We start from the raw sequence: 22,853 nt of genomic DNA on the forward strand, positions 1-22,853 counted from the left end.
CTCATTTTTGTTTTCCCTGTGCTTATTTCACACCAAACACACTTAGTATTGCACTGGCTACCCATGTTGACTGGATGCACTACTATAGTCCTATGCTTCTTAACTAAGAGCTCCTCCATCCTGCCTGTATGTCCTTTGGTGATCATATGGTAATTATTGGATCACTCTTGTCAGGTACATGTTCTTTATTAGAGAGATTCAGCAGTGTATACAACCTAGATTAAAATACACTACAAACATATAATTAAATAAAACCATTTATTCATTAATTAAATAAAACCTTGCAGCATTCATGTGGTGAATAGTTATTTATACATTAAATTTACAGAAAGAGTGTACATACAGGCATATTTTTACATTTTAATTGGTTGCAGTATTTTCAGGTTAATGATGTGATATTCTGGATTTCTGAATAGAATAATTTATATTAAGTTTTTAAAATTTATAAAATTTTAAAAACATAGTAATTTTAAAATGGTGTAGTTATCATCTGCCATCTACCACCGAAATTTATCATTTCTACTGTTGAACTTCTAGTCACAGTGACACACACACACCATCAACAGTTTGAATGTCGTCTCAGACATGTCTTCTGGGGTAACAATATTCATATTGTATTTTGTTAACAATGCAAAATAAAGAAAACAAAAATCAAATAGTGTATTATATATATATATATATATATAATATATATATATATATATATATATATAATCTTTATTGTATACAAACGTGGTACAGCAGGCCCCGTTATAACGCGGTTCGCTTTACGCTGATTTGCTATAACGCTGTTCTTACATTATAACCCGTATCTGACTATAACGCTGTCAAAACTCACTGTAACGCTATTTTACTAGCATACAGATTGAATTTTTGGCAAATCCGTCTTCAGTCCAGTCTGTTTTGAGCCTTTTTTTTTTTTTTTTTTTTTTGGCAAAAGGAGAAAATAGCCACCATGAAATTAACTACAGTAATTATTTTTATAATTTCTACTCTATGTACAAAATTGAAACTTTCAATATGATCTTATTTTCTTGGTGTGGATAGTTTCAAGGGAGAAATTCTTTTTTAGTACACAAGTTGAAAAAATTTACCATCCAGTGTCATATGTTGTTACGAAGTCTGCATTTCTGTTCTGACCTGTAATAGAAAGATACTAAAAATAGATTTACTCCCTATCTCTTCTTTTGTTTTACTGTGGGAACTATAACTTGCGAAATGTTTTTCACACAATCAATCCCATGAGTGCTAAATGCGGTGCTGTTTCTTGTACAGTATTCTCTTGTCTTCTGAACTCCTCTGACCTTGTGGTCACCCGAAGTACATAAAATTTGTTTGTTTTACTGTTTTGGAAATTCATAAACATTCTCCATGAGTCACACCATAATTGATTTACAGTACTTTTCCGGCAATAAACAACCATTTGATTTTACTGCACGGTAAAATCGAACTTTTCAGATAAATAAAACATTTGTCACCGTCTTCAGCTCACTTGCCAGAGGAATTCTAGATATCATTCAGTGCATACAGTGTTAGACATACAGACAGTTTACTGTACTCGAACATCGTATCACAATCAGTGCAACACGGTTACATTTGCAGAGAGTTATGGCGGATAAGAATGAAAAAGCAACAATGTCTGGACACGGTGCAAAGATTGGAAAGGTAAGAAAAACATTGAGTTTGAAAATTAAATTAGACGTTTTGAAGAGAATTGATTCCGGTCAAAGACAAGTGGATGTGTGCTATAATTTAGGACTGGCAGGTTCAACTGTAAGAACAATCATAAAAAATAAAGAATCAATTTTAGCAGCTGGAAAAACAGCTGTTCCCCTGCAGGCAACTAAATTGACCAGGGCTAAGCCGGCTATTATGATTGAAATGGAGAAACTTCTACATAATTTTATTGAAGACAACATTCAACGTAGAATTCCGTTAAGTTCAATTATTATTAAAGAAAAAGCGAAGAGCCTATATGAAGATTTAAAGGAAGCTCACCCCGAAAAAAATGTGGAACCATTTAACGCTAGTAAGGGCTGGTTTGATAGATTTAGAAAGCGCTATAACCTGCACAACGTAGCAATACAGGGAGAAGCTGCAAGTGCAGATCAACAAGGAGCCGAAACTTTCAAAAAAGAATTTGTTAAAATTATTGAAGAGGGATGTTATACTGCTCAACAAGTTTTTAACATAGATGAAACAGGTCTTTTTTGGAAACGAATGCCTAAAAGAAGTTTCATATCGAAAGAAGAAAAAAACATGCCAGGCTTCAAAGTGGCGAAGGATCGGTTAACTTTGTTGTTGGGTGGTAACGCTGCGGGGGATTTTAAATTAAAATCCCTTTTAGTTTACCATTCCGAAAATCCAAGGGCTCTTAAAGGTTTAGCTAAATCAAACCTACCTGTAATCTGGAAGGCTAATAAAAAAGCTTGGGTAACCAGGCCGCTTTTCATTGATTGGTATGCTGAGTTCTTCTGTCCTGCAGAGGAAAAATATTGTGCAAAAAATAACATTGGTTATAAAGCTATTCTAATCATGGACAATGCGCCAGGACACCCAAGCAAAGAGAGCTTAGAAGACTTGAACAATCACATAAAAGTTTTTTACATGCCTCCAAACACTACGTCTCTGATCCAACCAATGGACCAAGGAGTAATTGCAACATTTAAAGCGTACTACATAAGGAACACCTTTTCCCAAGCTATTAAAGCCATCAACACTGAAAATGTACCAAGCTTAAAGGAGTTTTGGAAATCCTATAACATTAAAACCGCCATCTACAACATTTCAAGTGCCTGGGATGAAGTGACTCAGAAAACCATGAATGGAGTGTGGAGGAAAGTTTGGGAAAAATTGCATAAAGCATTCCCAGGAACCTGATGATTCCGTTGAAAATGTTAAAACACAAATTGTTGAGCTCGGAAAAGAAGCAGGATTACACAAAATTAACGAAGACATCGTACAAGAGATGATCGACAACGACAGGGAAGAACTAATGAAGAACTAATGGAAATTATAAAAGACAATGAAGAACTAATGGAAATTATAAAAGACAATGAAGAACTAATGGAAATTATAAAAGAACAAGAGCTTGCTATTGAGGGAGATGATGATCAAGATACTATAGATGAAGAACCGATGAAGTCGCTGACTGCAAAAGGACTTAGTGAAGCTTTTGAACACTTCGAAAAAATGTGTGATTATTTCCGGGAGAACGACCCTGACATGGAACGAAGTGCCAAGGTAATAAGAAATTTGAAGAAAGAAATGAATCCCTACATGATGTTGTACAATGAGAGGAAGAGGGCCAAAGCACAACCCAAAATTGACACATTTTTCAGTCCAAAGATACGAAAACTTGAGAGCACAGGGCCATCGAATTAATAAATTCATGATTTTTGTTAGTTAATTACCTCACAATTATATGTGTATATAATGTAGAATATTTTATATGTACAAAAGTTTGAATATTAAATATTTTTAATCGACATTGGTGCATATTTTCACTACCATTTATTATTGATTAGAAAATATCCTATGGAATAGACCGCAACTCACAAATACATATGTTACCTTATGGGAATATGGCGCTCAGCGCGGATTCACTTAGTGCTCTGTTTTCCCGGAACGAACTATCAGTGTTAAGCGGGGGTCACCTGTATATACAATAGACCCTTCACAGCAGCAATGCCAGGGGTTTTACATTGGCTAGTGGACAATAAGAGCCTTGGGGAGACGGGGGCCCACATCGAAGTTCGGGCTCATCCCCCAGAGCCAACAATAAAATAGAATTAGTGTCAGATTATTTACAGGATATATGCTTTTGACAGTATTTACTATTACAGTATTATGATTGTCTTTCAGAAAATCCTTTGCCTTGTGCACTCCTTTACTGCCAAAATGGCTATGATAAATTTTATTTGGGTAGCACTGCAAGTATCTTAAAAATTACCCCTGTTTTTCAAATTTCAGGGTTTTTTTTTGAATTTATTCCCAAACCAAAGTTTAAAGTTATAAAAAGCATATTCTCACAATACTGCTTTACACGTTACTTCTGTTGTTCATAGTAAAATTATAGCTTTCAAATTGGAAGCTATAACTTGGCTATGAAAAGCAAATATAATAATAATAATAATAATAATAATAAAAACATTTTATGATTTAAAATGATTTAACTAATGCTTTGTACTTCAGTTGTGTAAAGTTTGTGCATTTTCATGGCAGAAAGGGATTTTTTTTTTACAAAAAAAAAGATGGCATAGAAAAAAACGGTGGTTTACTCTATCCCTTTCTTTAAAAAATAAAATAAAATAGGTTAAACCATTTTTAAATTAGAATATTTTTTTAATAACTCTTCCAGTAGCTGCTTACTTTTGTTAATGAGTTGGCCAACACATTACAATACAAAATTGGAACATGTGATAATAATATTGTTTGTAATTTTCCACCATTTTCATCATACTTCTCTGGCTTGAAACTAATTAACAATGTCTTTCAGGAAGAAATACAATGTAAAATTTCAGAAAACATATATGCAAGATTTTTCATGTATAGTGCATATCAGTTATTGTGATCATGGTTAATATTATCGTTCCTCTAATGTTATCCCTCTTGGCTCTTGCCAGGGGCAAAGGTTGATTATGTTGTAGAGCGTATATCATCTTTTAAGGGCACAAAAGGTGATATAGCTGTACACGTTGGCACTAATGATATTAAGAGTAGGAGACAGATCACAGGAATTAAAATTGAATTTTCATTCCTGTGATCACGACATACGGTCGAAAAGCGTTGTCAGCTTCAGGAAGGAAAATCGTTTTGAATATTTTCGTTAGATTTTTTTAATTGCGTTAATTTGATTTTTAATTGTTTTAAATTGATTTTAATTGTGTTAAATTGATTATTTAATTATTTATATTTTACTCTAATGTACCGGTAAGTTGTCGGTTTTTTTTTTTTCGTTTTTTTTTTCCGTTTTAATTTCTGGAGGGTATCATACGGAAGTGTTCTACGCACTATATTGAGGTAAACTCCTCTTATTATTATACTAATAAAAACTAGAAAGAGTAATATATTTGCCTTGTGTGTACTGTATGTAAATGTGATTTTTTTCAATTTCATGCAGAAGGAAACGTAATGTAGTCAGAAATTTGCAAACAGATAACCATAAAGACAGTGGCATCTCTATATTAGAAAGAAATGCAAAAAAGAGATGTATCATTTCACAGTAACACAATGTTGTTATATGTGCCAAAAGTTTATTTGCATTGTTTATCGTAGAATGTAATCATCCTCTGAGTTGTGCTAATCATGTAAGCACACTATTCAGAAATATCTTTACTAATAGAATTGAATAGTCAAAAACTATGGCTGTAAAAAAATAAAAAAATGGCAGGTGTTTTAGTGAACTTGTACAGATAGGGAAAGAAGAGTGATAGTCTAAAAAATTTCAAATCATTTTCAGAATTGAAATTTTTTCGAAAATGTTTCTGATACTTGTTCTCATTGAAGATAAAGAAATAAAATAAGCAACAGATACGTTGCAGCACTATTTCTTGTTTCACTGTGTGAAGCTGCCAGATGCTATTATAAATGAATTGATGTACAGTGGTTCTTGGTTGGTGAACTGACTGAACCAGGGAGCTTGAAATATGGCAGATTGTCCCAAATCATGGTTGGTATTTTAAGATTTCCTGATAGCACTGCTTCTTAATGTGGAAGTATATTCAGCCAAGGTGAGGAGGGGGAAAGGTGGGAAAACCAACTATCTCTCTCTCTCTCTCTCTCTCTCTCTCTCTCTCTCTCTCTCTCTCTCTCTCTCTCTCTCACACATGAAGCTTTGAAAATGATCTTGACAGCAAGTAGAAACAGCAGGTTTTTTTAATTATTTATATTTTTCTACCTCAAACATGAAAGGTTTGGAGTTGGACAATGAATGGATGCTGACTGCATGCTGTTGCAGCTGCAGCACATCTTCAGACTGGTTTGGAAGAGAGTAGGAAAATTACAGATGCCAATTCAGAAAAACAGTGTCCATGGAAATAACTATAGAAAAGGCTTGCAGCAGAAACTGAACGTGTATGAAGCAGAGAGTGCAGAGACTTTGCAAGTGATAGGTCATTAATTCTGACAGCAACCATTCCACATTTTCCACTTTTAATTTTTGCATGTTTGAATTTAAATTTTCCATTTTTGCATGTTTGAATTTGTCAAAAAAATAAAAAAATAATAATAATAATAAATAAATAATTAATGGAAATGCAGATCATATTATTTTGCAAAGGTCCCAACATGTATCTAGTGCAGCTGCTCTGAATAGATGCCAGATATTTTGCATTGTGTATATGGCTCACAGTTTTGAAAAGGTTGAGGTTCCCTGTTATATTGTTTTGTTTCAAAACCTTTAAAAAGCACTTAATGAGTCAAATTTCATTTCATCCAGTTTTAATATTTCATAATGTGCATTTTTAGTTTTATTATGCAATTTGAATAATGCCTGTTTTCATTTCCAGATGATATCAGTGGTTGCATTTTCTCCTTGTGGTATATATCTTGCAGCAGCTTGTGTAAATGGAAGTATATTTATATGGGATTTTAAATCAAGTAATTGTCTGGAATGGTATGTTTGTTATCTTAGTTTTATTTTGTTGAGCACAGATAAAATGTCACTCACTTTGCATTTTAGAATGATTTTAAGGATTTAATAACTAAAATAGTATAATTCAGTTAAATGTGTTTTTATAGATTGATATGTTTTCAGTTTATTAGTGCTAGCTCTTCTTAAAATTAAGCTGAACTGGAAATGATGAAATAATTAGAATGTGTTGAAATATGTATTTGTACACATCCGTAAATTTTTATACAATGTTTTTTTTTGGGGGGGGGGGTTAATGTTGTTTGTGGCTTTCTTTAGGTTTAAGATATTGTCAACTGTAGGAGATAACTATGGAAGGCTAGGCTGGAGTAAGTTGAGAGGAGGTCACCATATATACTTCTATCATTTTGCCATTAACTTGTATCTCTCTATTCAGTGAGCGTATGTAAGCAATGCTATGCATCTCAGAAGAAATTTTAGCAATCATAAGGTGAAACAGTTAACACAATTGACATTTGAATTCTGCCCTCTTCTGCCAATGTCTACTGCTGGACGAAGGTCTCCTCCATGTCTCTACATGATTGTCTTGCCACTGCAGCCCACATCCATTTCTCTCTTGCAATTTTTTGGATTTCATCTCTCCATCTATAGATCTTTTGTCTTTGCTGGTCCTCTTATCTAAATTTTTTGGTAGTAGCATTAGTAGAGGCACATGATGCAAGAAAGCAAGCTTATACAGCATCAGCAAAAAAAAAAAAAAAAAAAAAAAAACACTCTTCCCATATCACTGATTCATTAATTCCAAATGTTTGTTTAGTTCTGCCTTGAATTTATTTAAGCTATCAACTTCCACAAAAACAGATGGAAGTTTGTTCCAGCAATCAACTACCCGCTGGCTAAAGGCAAACTTCCACACATTTATTATACAACTGTCTTTCCTCAGTTTGAATTTATGCCCCCTCAGGTTTGTAATCTGAGCAAGAGAAAGACTCCCATCAGCATTGAGCCTTTATGGTATTTTTATGAGCAGCCTTAATCTCACTTACCTATTGAGAAATGCTGAGATTGCTCAATCCATTCAAGGAGATTGCATCACAGGTGCCTAGTCTCCAGAAGCTGCAATTTGCAGAACTTAAGCCTTTCTTCTTAAGAACACCCCTTTGTTCCCTTCATCAGTCTTGTTGGCCTTCTCTGTACTCGTTCTAACAACTCTACTTCCTTCCTAAAATGAGGCTTCCAGACCTGTATGCAGTACTCAAGGTGTGGCCTGACCATTGCCTTATACAATGTTTCCTTGTACGTATTGCCTTATACAATGTTTCCTTGTACGTATTGCCTTATACAATGTTTCCTTGTACGTATTGCCTTATACAATGTTTCCTTGTACGTATTGCCTTATACAATGTTTCCTTGTACGTATTGCCTTATACAATGTTTCCTTGTACGTATTGCCTTATACATATGTTTCACCTTGTTGGGGAAAATAACATGTAATCACAACTAAAAACAATATAATGAGAGGAACAACATATTTCAAGAAAATAATTTTCATAATTCTGACTAAGTTTTCTGCTACCAAAACTGCATCCTTCTCACTATTTATAAAAATGGTAGAAGTACTTCTATATTACACATAAAATAAATAAAACTCATCTAAGTCATGCCCTCTGGGCTCCCAAAAAGTTCACCCAAGCTGGAAAATACTAGGTTTCCAGCCTGTTTATTCTTGTCCACAAAGATTATTCTCAGAATAAGCAAAAGAAAATGTTGTAATTTACTTAGTGTATGGGAAAATAAAAAATTTCCATTGAAGAATGCAATAAATATCTTTTAAGATTCATTAACTATGATAATTATATGAGGTGGCCACTGGTGCAATCACTAAAGGATTATATAGGGTTACATCCAGACCATTCCACATACCAGGTAAGTAATTTCCCAACTAAAATCTCATCATGTGTGATTGGTTAAATTCTGTGGCCATTACATTATATATACTTTTCCGTAATATCTGAATGCTTTTGTTGTCACTCTGAACAAATAACCAAAGCCGTACTTTATCTCTCACTTTTAAAAAGAGAATTAATTCACTAAACAAAATGTTTAAATAAGAAAGATTTAAAATGAGGCACTTTTTCATGTGATGTATTTTAATTATTTTATTGATGTGCAAAAGACATTTGGTACAGTTAGACACCAAACAATCCCAACAACTAAAAAAAAGTTCAAGATGCTTCAGATTTCAGTATCAAAATCCATCTTCAGGTCTAGGTTTTTTTTCAGTTTGGGCCAGCTTCTAAAATTTGGCTGTGGGAGGACAAACTGCAATTGTGAAAACCATATCAAACCCAGGAACCCACAGTCAGGTTTTAGAACTCCTTCCAAACCCAAAAATGTAGCAAACATAGCAAATTTTGTTTAGTTAATAGGATTGTTTTGAGTTTTGACTGTACCAAATGGCCTTTTCATACCAAAAATTTTTATGAAAGATTTTATTTTAAATCTTTCATACTTAGTAGTACTATGTAGTCTCCTTCTTGAGTCTATTCAACTTCTACTTTATTTTGGTATAGATGTGCACTTGCTTAAAATTTTCAATTTTCTTGTCTAAATTCTTTAGTAGAAATTTTCAATTAGCCTTCAGATCTATTTATCTTGACTATAGTAGCTGCATCCATAATAGTGTTCTGAACAATCTTTTTTTTTATATATATATATATATATATACATATATTTTTTTTTTTTTTATGAACTCAAATTCATAGTGATAAATCTGCCAAACATATAAATACTCAAATTACTGACTAAAATTCACTTAAAAAACTTAGCTTGCATTTTTAATTTAACTGAACTCTAAAAGTCTCATTTTTCAAAATACAGAAAAAAAAACTCAAGCTTATGTGCTTTGCTCACAAAAGCTAATGGTACAGCTGTTTACAGTACCATATTCTATGATTCATTATTAATTAATTTATTTATATGACAGATTCTTTAAAAGAATGCAGCACTGGCAACTTCTAGTGGTAAGTTCAATAAACTTCTGTGTGTGTGAGTGAGTGAGGGAGGGAGAGAGAGGGGGAGGGGGCGGCAAGTTATGAAATGCACGGGTGCTTAATGGATATTATGGTCATGACTTAAAAGGATAAATCAATAATATTAAATAAATTCTGGTAAAAATCCAGGTTATTGCAGAACCTCAAAGTTTAATTTCTTCACAAAAACCACATAATAAAAACAACTGAACAGCTCCAAGCTACAGTCTATATTAAGCTTAATCTTGTGATAACACTGACCAATGTAACTTTTACCTCCACTAACATGTATCAGCTGTTTGCAGTCAGTTTTTATTTATAGATTTTTGAAATTATTCTTAAAATTTCTCATCACGTCACAATTTATACGTATAGAAGTTTTTGTGTTTACTTATCATATGTATGTCTTGATACAATTTGGATGTGACACTAATCTGTTGTATTATCTGAAAATAATGTTTGCATATGCTCATAGATGGCAGTAATGTTTGGGGATAAACATGTTTAGCCTTGTCTCTCTACCTTTCACCTTTCTCTTTCTGTAATTGAAAAACACTTGTAGTGTTAGTACATGTACATTTTATCTGTGTAACTGTTAGATGTTTGTTTCTTGTGTGTTTTGCTTAACATGATGTCAAAATGTTTCAACTTTATGCATATACAAGTCCATCCAAATGTAATTTCTATTACATTTGGATGGTTTAAAACAAATACTCAGAGGAAGAAAATCTACAGTATTACTAAATGTGCATATTTTTTATAATTTGGTTGTAATACAGCATTAGCCAAAAAAAAAAAAAAAAACCCCTTCCCATTTTGCTCATCCATTCCCTCCAAAAGCCTGTCCAGTTCTTCCTTGAATTTATTTAAGCTATCAACTTCCACAACGACAGATGGAAGTTTGTTCTTTGGCTAAATAGGAAAATTAAAGGTATGCCTTTTGCTATTTCTGTGTGACAGAATTATCAGGGATGTCCAAAAAAAAAAAAAAAGCAATCACAGCATCAGATATGTTGGTCATCAGTTAAATGCATCATATACACTGCAGTGTTGCATGCTATAGAATTAACTCTAGATCACTTAATAAATTGCTGATACAAATGGTGTATTATATATACGGCTTTGTTGGGTGCCCTACTGCTTTATTTGCAATGACACACACACTAATCACCCAACCCTATCCTGGATTCAGCATTCTCCATGCTCTCTCTTCCACTTCTTGGGGTGCAGACAGATGCACTTTACTCCATCTGTATCATGTACTCAAAATTAGATTATGGGTCTCAGGTATATGCGTCTGCCAGAAGTAACACACTTCGTTGACCCCATTCATCATCAGGCCATTCGATTGCTACTCAGAACATCACCTGTCCAAAGTCTGTGTCGAAGCAAATGAACCATCCTTGTCACTTTGACAAAAACATTTGTCTCTACAATATGCCTTAAGCTGAAATCTCTGCCGGATCACTCCACATGGACATCCATTTTTTAGCCATGATGGGAAAATGTTTATAATACACGTCTGACTGTCAATCGCCCATTCAGCATTCATGTTCAAGAGCTACTCATTGAGCTGAACATCTCAGTAGACAGGGTTGTTCAATCACCAAAGCTGCCCCTTTCACCCTGGCATGCTCAAATGCCAGTATGTGACTTTTTGCTCAAGAATTCAACAAAGTCTAATACCTAATCTTCAGTCTACCTTCATCTCTATTCACAACACCATGCAGAACATTCTGACTTCTTGCCAATTTACACAGACAGCTTGAAGTCAGAATCGTTTGTGGGATCTGCTGCTTTCCAGATAATTCTATATCTGAGCAGATTCCCCGTGAATGCAGCATATACCCTGCAGAGTTGCATGCTGTAGAGTTAGCTCTAGATCACATAATAAATCGCCAATACAAATGGTGTATTATATATACGGCTTTGTTGAGTACTACCAGCTTTACCACCATGACACACACTAATCATCCAACCCTATCCTGGATTCGGCAGATGATATACACTCTCTGTGCAGGTGGATTCAATATCTGCTTCTGCTGGATCCCCACTCATATTGGGATTTGAGGAAATGATTTGGCTGACACTGCAGCCAAATCCGCAGCCCTGACGAATAAATTTGACTTGATATGTTTAAGTTACATTCTCGGTGGCAAGATTCATGGCATTCGGCAGGTTACAAACAAGCTATATCGGATTAAGCCTGTGATCCATCTTTGGCAGTCTAGTCTCTGCATAGGACAAAATCATCTGACACACTCCTTTCTGCTGAGGGCTGATGACCCTCCTCCTATGTGTGAGCAATGTGACTGTTTTATCCATTCAACATATTTTATTCGACTGCAGTAGTTTTAGAAATGCTTGTTTTACCACATTTACCCATCTGACCGAGCCATATACACTCAGCCAGATTTAAATGACAATAACGTGTCAGCAGTTTTTAGATTTTTAAAACTGATTAATATATATATATATACACACACACTTGTATATTTCATATAATTTATTTTTACCCTTATACTGATTTTTCTTGATTGGTATGTCTTTATATATATGAACTTTTGATGAGGTAACCTTTTTAAAGGTTACCAAACATCTTTTCTGAATTTTTACTTTTTAATGGCATGCTTTAACCTTTGTTTTTGCATCATAAAAAAATCAAATAAAATCAAAACCCTGACAGACATACCTTGGTCATATTCCACTTTATCTTTTTTGTACGATACATTTCCCATTTACCTGACAATAGAACCACCACCACCACCAACAACTAGCTCCTTCTTACCAATGCATTCTGCTTTGGGGATTGCTGCTGTGTTGCCTGATGATCAAGAGCAACTGTGGCACTGATGTTGGCAGCTGATTGCATAATGGGTCCCCAATTTAAACCTTCAAGTGCATTGTGTATAGTGCTGCCACTACCTTGAGCCCTTTGCTTTGCTGCTCTGGTCTGAGGCATGATTTTCATTCAAATTCAATTTAATTAAAATTGGTACACTAAAGTAATATACCTAATGCAGTAATAACATTATGCACTGGTTATGCTGTGAAGTTTGTTATTTATGTTTAAGTTTATGTTATTACAAAGGGTACTAGGAAAGTTTTGCAATATGACGCAACAATGAATCACAGGAAGCTGCTTATTGCTGCATGTTGAGACATGTTCATACGTGCATAGTAGCCGCCGCGTCAAGTCGATGGGCTCAGTTATTCATTAGTAGTGAGAGTGTAAAGTGCTTGCGATGGCATCGTGGTCACGAAATGGGATAAGGACAGTTTTGCGGTATAATTTCGTGCGTGGTTTAACCATAGACCAGTGCTTAGAAGAAATGACTCTTGCACTAGATGATGATTGTCCACATTGTACAATGATATTCAGGTGGTATAGAGAATTCCAAAGGGGAAATTTCACTCTGGAGGATTCTGAGAGGCCGGGAAGGCCACGAACGTCAGTTACGGAGGAAAACGTTACTGCTGTGAGGAAAATGCTTGACGAAAACAGGCGAGTGACCTACCAACAGATAGAGGATACTTTGGGCCTAAATGCACCAGCAATTTGTTCGATTCTGCAAGATCATTTGCACGTGAAGAAACTTTGTTCTCTCTGGGTGCCGCATCAACTGACTGAAGAGCAGATAACACGACGTGTGACTTGGTGCTGGGAGATGTTAAAAAAGGTTTGATAAGGGACAATCTCGGTATGTGAACAACATCGTGACAGGTGACGAGACTTGGCTGCACTATTACGATCTGCCGACCAAGGCTCAAAACAAAGTTTGGGTCTTTGATGATGACGACACACCCGTAATTGTCAGAAAATCCCGATCTGTAAAGAAGAAAATGATAGCTGTATTTTTCAAATCGAGTGGAATTGTGGAACGTGTCGTTTTGGACACGCAGAAGACAGTCACAGCTAAGTGGTATACTGAACAATGCCTGCCTAAAGTCATTGGATCTATGAAGAACCTGCGGCCAAAGTCAAGAATGGACACCTGGTACCTCCATCACGAAAATGCTGCAGCTCACCGCGCCAAAGCCTGCACCGAATATTTGACCACGACAGGACTGAAACTTCTCGAGCACCCTCCCTACAGGCCAGACCTTGCTCCCTGCGACTTTGCACTGTTCCCGCATGTGAAAATGAAGCTAAAAGGGAGGCGGTTTTCCAGTGATGAGGACCTTCTACGGGCTTGGGACAACGAGTGTGCTTTACTCCCAGTGAAACTTGGCAGAACTGGTTTAAAGATTGGTTTCGGAGGATGGAGAGGTGTATTGAATGTAGAGGAAATTACTTTGAAAAAATTAAATAAACAAAGCTGTATTGCAAAACTTTCCTAGTACCCTTTGTATATACATTGCAATATCGAGCCTTTCGTAATTTGTTCGTATAATTCCTTAAACAATAAGTAACAAAACAAATTCGCCAACGTAATTAGAGAATCACAAATAATTACACTTCTAATTTTAAATCAAAAGTTAAATGCGATAATAATCCTACTCAAATAACTAGTTACTCAGCAATACTGCTACCACACTAAGTTTCCATTATGTGTATTAAGCTATGCCTTATGCTTGAATCTTATAAGTTAATTATAATATATAATAAAATAATAAGACTTTTGATGTACCTATTACCACAATCGAAACACTAGAATTTTCCCTACCACTCACTCTGTAATACTATTACAGTGGTGGCAAAATTTAAATGATACAAAGGTTCTATGTATATGAAGTAATAACCTGCAAAATCTGTAGCTAAATTAAAAAATAAACTAACACGCATGACCAGGATTATTATACTATTTATTGAATACAATTTAGTATGATATGACAGTTAGGTCAATGAAACGGCAAAAGTTTTCAAAGATTTATCGTTCCCAGGAGCTGAAAATTCTTTGACTAGCATGTGGATACTGTTGTGCCCAAAAAAACCATTAGTAACTCATTAACTATTAACAAATCATTATTGTTACTCAAATTATTGACAACAGAACAAGCTCTTCCTTGTAAATAAACCTTTACTACCATAATAAGATAATCTTGAGGCCGCCGTAGCCTAGTGGTCAGGCGCGCGGGTGCATAAGTATGGTGCTGTTTCTTATAATACAAGAAACAGCACCCTATTCAGCAGTCACGGGCTATACCTTGTGAACTCCTCTGACCGTTTTTTTGTCCCCGAGTATAAATAGAAAATTTATTTATTTAAATTTATTTAGCAGATGTCTGTTATCATTCTGAAGATTCAGTAACAGAGTAAGAGTTCTTTTCCAAAAATGAACTGAATAGATATTTTGTTTTATAAAAAGATTTGGTGGAGGGGGGGATTCACATTATGTGACTGTGCTGGCCTATTCATTCAGGTAGATGGTCCAGGGAGCAGCAGAGGCTCCCTGGACCATCTACCTGAATGAATAGGTAGCATTGAGGGGAGTCTGTTTTTTAGCTGAAATGGATGAGAGTGCCATCTTCTACAAACTACATGACTTATCCAGGGAGGTACATCTTCAAACAGTCCTGATAAATATCTACCAAAAAAGTGTTTATAAGCTTGGCTGGTCATTTGCTATCAAATAACATGAGATTCAATTAACTAATTACGAACAATACCTTGCACCAGTTGTTAATAGAGAATTGCTCTTGAATTAAGAATGGCTCTTACGGTTGCACCATGCAAATTTTCTTCCATTCATGCAAGTTGATAATTCCATCCTGTGCAAAACTTGCTTCACCAGGGAACAGCATTTGACTTTCAAAACCAGCATATTGGGCATAAAGACAGAGGAGCTATTGATAGAACTGTTGTCACTGAGGTTAGCCTGCTATAGTGGATTGTACTTTCTGCAGATGAAGGGACAGAATTTCTATATAAAGTATGTCAGAAACCCATAATGCAGCACCAATTTGTAAAGTACTTGTCTGAGGCTCTTTTACCACATCAAGACTTTCATTTTCATTGTCTTCATGGTAGGCGGTTGCCCTAGCAGTCTTGCAGGACAAAAAAAATTATCACTTTCCCTCAAACCTCTACAAACCGTGATCAATAACTGATATGTAAAAAGAGAATATTCAACAATTTGGCAATCTTCTGTTAGGAAAGGTTTATGACTCACTTGCATCAAATGAATTTTCTCTTTGTGACCATACATGAGGTACATATCTGTATAACCAGTATTGGAAAATGAACTTGATGCTTTGAAACTAAATAAGACAGTCAGTGAACAAGACCCAATAAACAACTAATATTATCCATGAAGAATATTCACCACAACATTGCACCTTAGAGAAGGGAAAGGAGGATAGGCAAATGCAAGCAAAGGTTCCCCCTTAATTTTGAGATTTCATAATTTTGAACAATCTAGCAGTCAGCATTTCTGAACATTTTTTGGGTAACACACTCGCACAACAAAATACAGGCACTCCAGCATATGTAATACTTGACTTACAGAAATTCGATTTTATGTGTTTGCCGGCCGGTGCAAACTTAAAAAAACTATGGAAACATATTTTGCATTTCTTAGGAATAAATGGAAGTATCATGAAAACGTCACAATGTGAACTGAATAACACTTTTTTTTTTTTTTTTTTTTTTGGTAATTTGTTCCAAGACCTCAGAAGTTTAAATTTTCACTAAATAACTAAGCTGTTTATCTCTCTAAAAGTTCATTTTTATAACGGAAATTGCACTACATCTTCATCGTTATCATATGTTCCGTTATAAGAATCAATTTTGAACACTGTGATATTTTTCTAAAACACATTTCTGAAGGTCAGTACCATAAAAACAATTTGCACTTTCCGGTTTATTGGGCTTTTCTGTAAGCACAATCTATTATAAATGGGCAGTAAACTTGATCGTATTGCATTTGTGATAATACCGATAACTGGAACTCTGTGGGGTTTTACATTACGGTATTATGGTGAAATGAATTCCCCTTCACTGAAATCTTCAACCATATAAAAAACATAAATAAATTTTCAGAATCTTCTCTTCATTCCTATTTACTTATTACAATGGTGAAAGGAAAGGGACCAACGGAAAGTGCAAGTGCTGGCAGTGCTAGGAAATAAAACAAAATTGATTTAGAAAGAAGATGAAAATGATTACGAAGTATGAAGCAGAAACAAAGTTTGTCATCTATTGCACGGAATTAGGTCTTGCTGCTTCAACAGTGAATACTATTTTAATGGACAGTGAGAGTATAAAAGAACATGTTGAAGGATCAATGCATTTAAGATCAGCAGTGATCACAAAACTGTGTTCAGGTGCTATATCAAAGATGGAAAAGCTATTAATAATATGGATGGAAAAATCAGATTCAGAAGCAAGTGCTTCTGAATCCAATGGCCATTCAAGCAAAAGCAAGAAGTATTCATGAAGATATTAATGTTAAGTATGGCGAACCCCAAGCCAAGATTACAAAGTACGAAGCGGGACAAAGTTTGTCATCTATTGCACGGAATTAGGTCTCGCTTCTACAACAGTGAATACTATTTTAAGGGACAGTGCGTGTATAAATGAACAAGGTAAAGGATCAATGCATTTAAGATCAACAGTGATCACAAAACAGCGTTCAGGTGCTATATCGAAGATATAGCACCTGAAGTACAGGTCAATGTTGAAAAAAAAAAGCTGAGAGTTAAGGTTGAGTTTGAAAGGGTCTGCAATTCTACCCAGACACGGTAGGAGGGAGTATATGATAAGGGTCTTGTCAGTCAATTTGGCCATGCAGGGATTGTGTAAGGCTCATGGGATAGAATTTTTCTCAGCCTGGTCTGTGCTTGTTAACAGGAGAGACTGCTTCTACAGGGATGGGATACACTTAAATAGAATTCTTGCAAGAATGTTTACTGATGCTATCCGAGGCAGTTCTAGGTGGGTCGGAAAACTGCTAGCTTGGGGAGGGGGTGTATTTTTTAATTTCTGTTAGTTGTTGGTGCATCGGCTTCTGTGGCCATAATACACCTCCCAAAGTTTTTGCATTTTACTCTGATCCAAGCCTGAAGTGGGATTTGAACCCATGACCTTTGGGTTGCCAGGCAGGCACTTTACCCACCTGGCTAGCCTGGTCGGCAGCTTGTGGGGGGTACACAGACTAATGGATTAAAAGTAGCTGCTGCCAGATGTGAAAGTGATTCTTGCACTGCTTCTATTGGAATGAGCAGCAGCCTGGAAAGCAAGGTGTGAGGGATTTCAGAGACTGCTGAGAGTCATCACAGAACAAGTAAATACATGGGCTGTGTTAGGGTAGCTAAGAATAAGAACAGATGTAAGTATATTTGTGTACACCAATGCTAGGAGTTTGGTAAATAAATTTGATGAATTTGGGGTGTTGGTCAAAACATCAAAGATATTGTTGGGATATCAGAGACGTGGTGTCACACAAATATAAGGAACTCAGGATTGGAATTTGGGTAGTACACTGTGTACAGAAAGGATAGACAGGATAGGAAGGGAGGAGAGGTTATGCTATTAGTTAAGAAACACACAAAATCTAATGAAGCCAGTCAACATTGCTGGACAGTGCAGTGTCGAGTCAGTTTGGTGCTCAGAAAGGATAGACAGGGTAGGAAGGAAGGAGTTGTGTTATTAGTTAAAAAAAAAAAAAAAAGACAAAATCTAAGGAAGTGGAGCCAGTTGATATGGGTGGATGGTACAGTGTTGAGTCAGTTTGGTGTGACATAAACACTGGGAAAGCAAAATTGATAGTAGGAGTGTGTTATAGGCCTAATGACTCTGATGAGTATAATGAACTGTAAGAGAAACAGAGTGGGCCAGTAAATCAGATTCTTATAATGGGGGATTTTAATTTTCGAGATATTGACCGGAACTCATGGGTTGATCAATCTCACACTAGCAAGGATTTTGTGGATTTATTTGATGATTGTTTTCTATAGCAGCATGTTCAGGTGGCAACTACATGGAGTATACCCTTGATATGATTATCAGTACTGATTCTTCATGCATTAAGAATCTGCAGATAAAGGTGGCAGTGATCACAGTGCTGATGTGGGATTTACTCAAAGAGGTAGCTAGCATCAGGGGTAAAGGAAAGGGTTTTTGCTTTTGTAAAGGGTGACTATGGATGGTGTAGAATTTAAAAACTGTCTGAGACAGTTTTTAAATTCTATACAGTGGGACCTATTGATGATATTACCAACAGCAAATTCTAAATGGGAAGTATTAAAAGGATTAATCTTGGAAGCTATTAGGCTTTTTAATACCAACTAAGAAATATTATTCAAGGATTAGGCCTAAATGGATGTCGGATGAACTAATGAGACATGTGGCAGAGAATAAAAATGCATGGGATACATATAAATTAACAGGTGACACAGACGTCTGTGGTAGATACAAGCTGGTCTGTCATCAAGTCACAAAGAACATTCGGCACACTACGAGAAATCTTTGGCAAAGGGTGCAAAGAAAAACAGCACAGAGTTCTTTACTTATGTAAACTGTAGACAGAAGCGGATGAATCAGATTGGTCCACTTGATATCGATTGTTCAACTGTTGATGATCCTGTGCAGGTTGCTAGCAAACTGAATGAGTATTTTGCACATGCATTTACACATGAGTTGTTGTTCAGGGAGGAGAATGCTAGAGGTTTATTAAACTTGGGCAGTGATCTAAATAATTTTGTAATAACTGAGAGCAAAGTTGAGCAGAAACTTTTGAAGATAAACATAAGAAAGGCACCTGGGGTGGATGGGATCTATCCAGTTATATTAAAGAAGGCAGCAAAGGAAGTAAGCAAACCCTTAGCCATAATTATGAGAGCTTCCTTAGACTCGGGAGGTACCCATGAACATTAGATGTGCAAATATGACCCGAATTCACAAAGTAGGATCAAAGGGTGACACGAGTAATTACAGGGCTGTTAGTTTAATTTCTGTTCCGGGGAAATTAATGGAGGCACTGCTTAAATAAGCACTGCAATATCATGTAGATGAGATTTCAGTTTGGACACAGCATGGGTTTGTTAAGGGGAAGGGGAAGTCTTGTCTGACCAATTTGATTGGATACTATGATATGGTCACAAAGAAACTGGATGCAAAGAATAAATTTAGGAAGACTTTTGATACTGTTGCACATGGAAGACTGCTGTACAAATTGGAGCTGTGTGGCATTGGGGGCAAATTGCTGCAATAGATAAAGGGATGGTTGAGTGGGAGAAGACAGAGTGGTAATCAATGGACACTGCTCTTCGTGGACTGGACTAATGACATTAGTGTATTTATTAATGATATTGATGAAGGCATATCAGATTTAATGTCTAAGTATGCAGATGATACAAAGGTTGGCGGGGTTGGTAATGACAGTAATGGCAGTGTACTACTGCAACAGTATCTAGAAAAGTTGTGCAGATGGCTGAGAAGTGACAACTGAAGTTTAACATTGACAAATGTAAAGTACTGCATATGGGAAGCAGTAACCCCAGATTAATGTGTCAACTGTGTGGTACTACACTGACAGTGGTAGAAGTAAAAAGGACCTTGGGGTAATTGTGCAGTCAGTTATGAAGTTTTCTGAGCAGTGCAGAAAAGTATCTCATGGTGTCTTGTCAACGTTATACAGAAATTTTTCTAGCAGGGATAAGGAGGTGTTTATCCCCCTTGTATAAGGCAATGGTCAGGCCACATCTTGAGTACTGTATACAGGTCTGGAGGAAGGATGTAGAGCTGTTTGAACGAGTACAGAGAAGGGAACAAGATTAGGGAATGGAACAAAAGGTTGCTTGTATGAAGAAAGGCTTAAGTTTTGCAAATTACAGTGTCTGGAGAGTAGGCACCATGCGAGGTGATCTGATTGAGGTGTATAAGGCCTTGAATGGTTTGAGCAAGCTCGATGCTGATGGGTTTCTTCCTCTTGCTAAGATTAATTGCCTGAGGGGACATGAATTCAAATTGAGGAAAGACAGTTGTTGAATTGATGTGTGGAAATTTGCCTTTAACCAGCAGGCGGTTGATTGCTGGAAAAAACTTCCATCTGTTGTTGTAGAAGTTGACAATTTAAATAAATTCAAGGTAGAACTGGGCAAACTTTTGGAGTGGAATATATGGTCGAAATGGGAAGGGTTTTTTTTTTTTTTTTTTGCTGATGCTGTATAAGTTGCTTTATTGCATTATATGCCTCTGCTAATGCTACTTGCTATACTTTTCCAAATTATATTAAAAATGATGACATTCAGATGTAGAAAAATATATTAAAATGATGAAATTTAAATCTTGTGATTTTTTGAGATTTATTTATTAATATAATTACAATTAGTTTTCTCAAATACGTTTGGCACAGGAAAAACCATCTAATAGTTATGAAATATATATCAGCAGTGGCATCTGTCAATATGCAAGTAGCTCTCCTGTTGAGAACAAATAAATTACAGAAAAACCTCATCTGCTTTTCAGAAATACAGAATCTTTAAAAATATAGTTTTTTTTTATATATTTTTATTTTTTTCTCCCTTTTTTTAAAAATATTTTATAATAAAAAGCAGCAATCTAGAATTTACCCTGGGAATTCCAAACATCATTCAGGCTTCAGGCAGTCACATACAAATTTATGTGACTGACTGCCTGATACTTTTCATTGCTTTCTATATTGGCTTTTTTCCTATGTCAGTGAAATTTGTTTTGGTACTCATTCTATCTGCAGTGCTGATTGTGGAATTCTTATTACTGTGACAGAGTATATAGGAATAAAAGTTAATCAAAAAGAAATTTGAAATCCTCTAGTTTTTCTTAAATTTATGATATATTTGAACTAAAAGCCCTTGGGCTGATAGTGAATGGCCAACCATCAGGAAATGCAGTCACACAATTGCCTGAGCAACCTCATCACATTTTAAGTTAAATTTTTTTTTTAAGTATCTAAAGTTGATATGATGCCTGGCTTTAATGATGTAATTTTTAGTTATGATTACTTGTAGGAGCAACCACTAAAAAGCATGCATCATAGAGCCTGACTAACATTGGCAAACACTGCTTTAGAAGCCACAGGAAAGATTCCTGAGTGATGTGCTATAATTGCCATGGTTCTTTTCTTTTGCTGCGCCCCTCCAGAACTTGTAATTTTTCTACAGTAGTCAATAATCACACACTTCCCTACTTATTGGGTTTCAAAGAGTTGGCAAGATCTAAGGCCCAAATTGTGTCAGATTTATGAGATTCTATTTTATACCACTTTAAAGGACTGGAACTGTTGAGAGAAGTTAAAGTTAAAGTGAAGGAGACCTACTCTCCCTGGGTTATGACTTATTTTTCAGGTGCTTAGTGGATTGGAATATATGCTTTCATATTTGGATGATTGGATTCATTTTTAGTTGTGCTTGGAATCTTTTGCCTCACTGGTAAATGGGAGATTGGCTGGATATATATTTTATTTATTATTAAATAATATTTATTATTTTTAACTGGTTTTTTGTATGATAAAACCAGCTGAGATTCTGGTTTTCTGGTAGTTCATAAATTTGAACTACGTATGTAGTTCAAATTTATTGGTAAACTATGGTGTATAACATCGTTATACACCATAACATCGTAATTGTATCTCATATTGCGGATGCCTTCACAGTGAGATAGCTGGTATGCACTACTTCAAATAAATAACGCTTCTCTAGTAGAGAAGACTACTGTTATTTATTTTCAGTGGATACCACCACTCAGACAATTGTTTCCAAGCTAGTGGACTTCATCATCAGTGGGTGGGCAGGTACCTTGGTAACACAACATGCCATCACAGTTGCTAAGTTATTTCCACAATATGAGAGATGCCAAATGGTGTAGGTAATAATAATGTATTAGAAGATGAAATGCACAAGGCATAATAAGAAAGGGTTAGAGGAGGAGTGGAACACACTACCATTGGCTTTTCTGGCAGAATTAGTAGAAAGCCTTCTGCTATACATTGAAATATTCCTTATGACCAAGGGTTAGCCAACATGCCATTAAATTTTTTTTTGACTGAATATATGTTTTGTTCACAACTACAAGTGTCCTATGATCTTTGGTGGGATAGAATATGAACCCAGTTTATAGAATATTTGGAGTTACATTGATTGATGTCTGTTCTTTTATATATTTATTTATATTTTTTAATTTAATTAAATATGTGGATTTTCTTTTACTGTACATAGCACATATAATACCAGATTTTATAACATTATATGATGTTAGTGAGGGGTAACTTAGTGTTTCAATAACATTAGAAGTTATAGAATGAGATCAT

The 22,853-nt window shown here is 35.5% G+C and overlaps 1 protein-coding gene across 1 annotated transcript in view; it reads left to right on the forward strand.

Annotated features, from left to right (window-relative positions):
* Ctf4 (Chromosome transmission fidelity 4) overlaps window positions 1–22,853 on the forward strand; it is a 454,523-nt gene that overhangs the window by 146,668 nt on the left and 285,002 nt on the right. Inside the window, exon 8 of the mRNA XM_090376337.1 lies at window positions 6,510–6,616. Within this exon, the coding sequence (XP_090232463.1) occupies window positions 6,510–6,616 (107 nt within the window). The remainder of the gene's footprint in view (window positions 1–6,509; window positions 6,617–22,853) is intronic.

The sequence above is a fragment of the Mastigoproctus giganteus genome, chromosome 6 (genome assembly GCF_048544385.1).
Source record: "Mastigoproctus giganteus isolate SK-2022 chromosome 6, ASM4854438v1, whole genome shotgun sequence".
Classification (NCBI taxonomy): Eukaryota; Metazoa; Arthropoda; class Arachnida; order Uropygi; family Thelyphonidae; genus Mastigoproctus; species Mastigoproctus giganteus.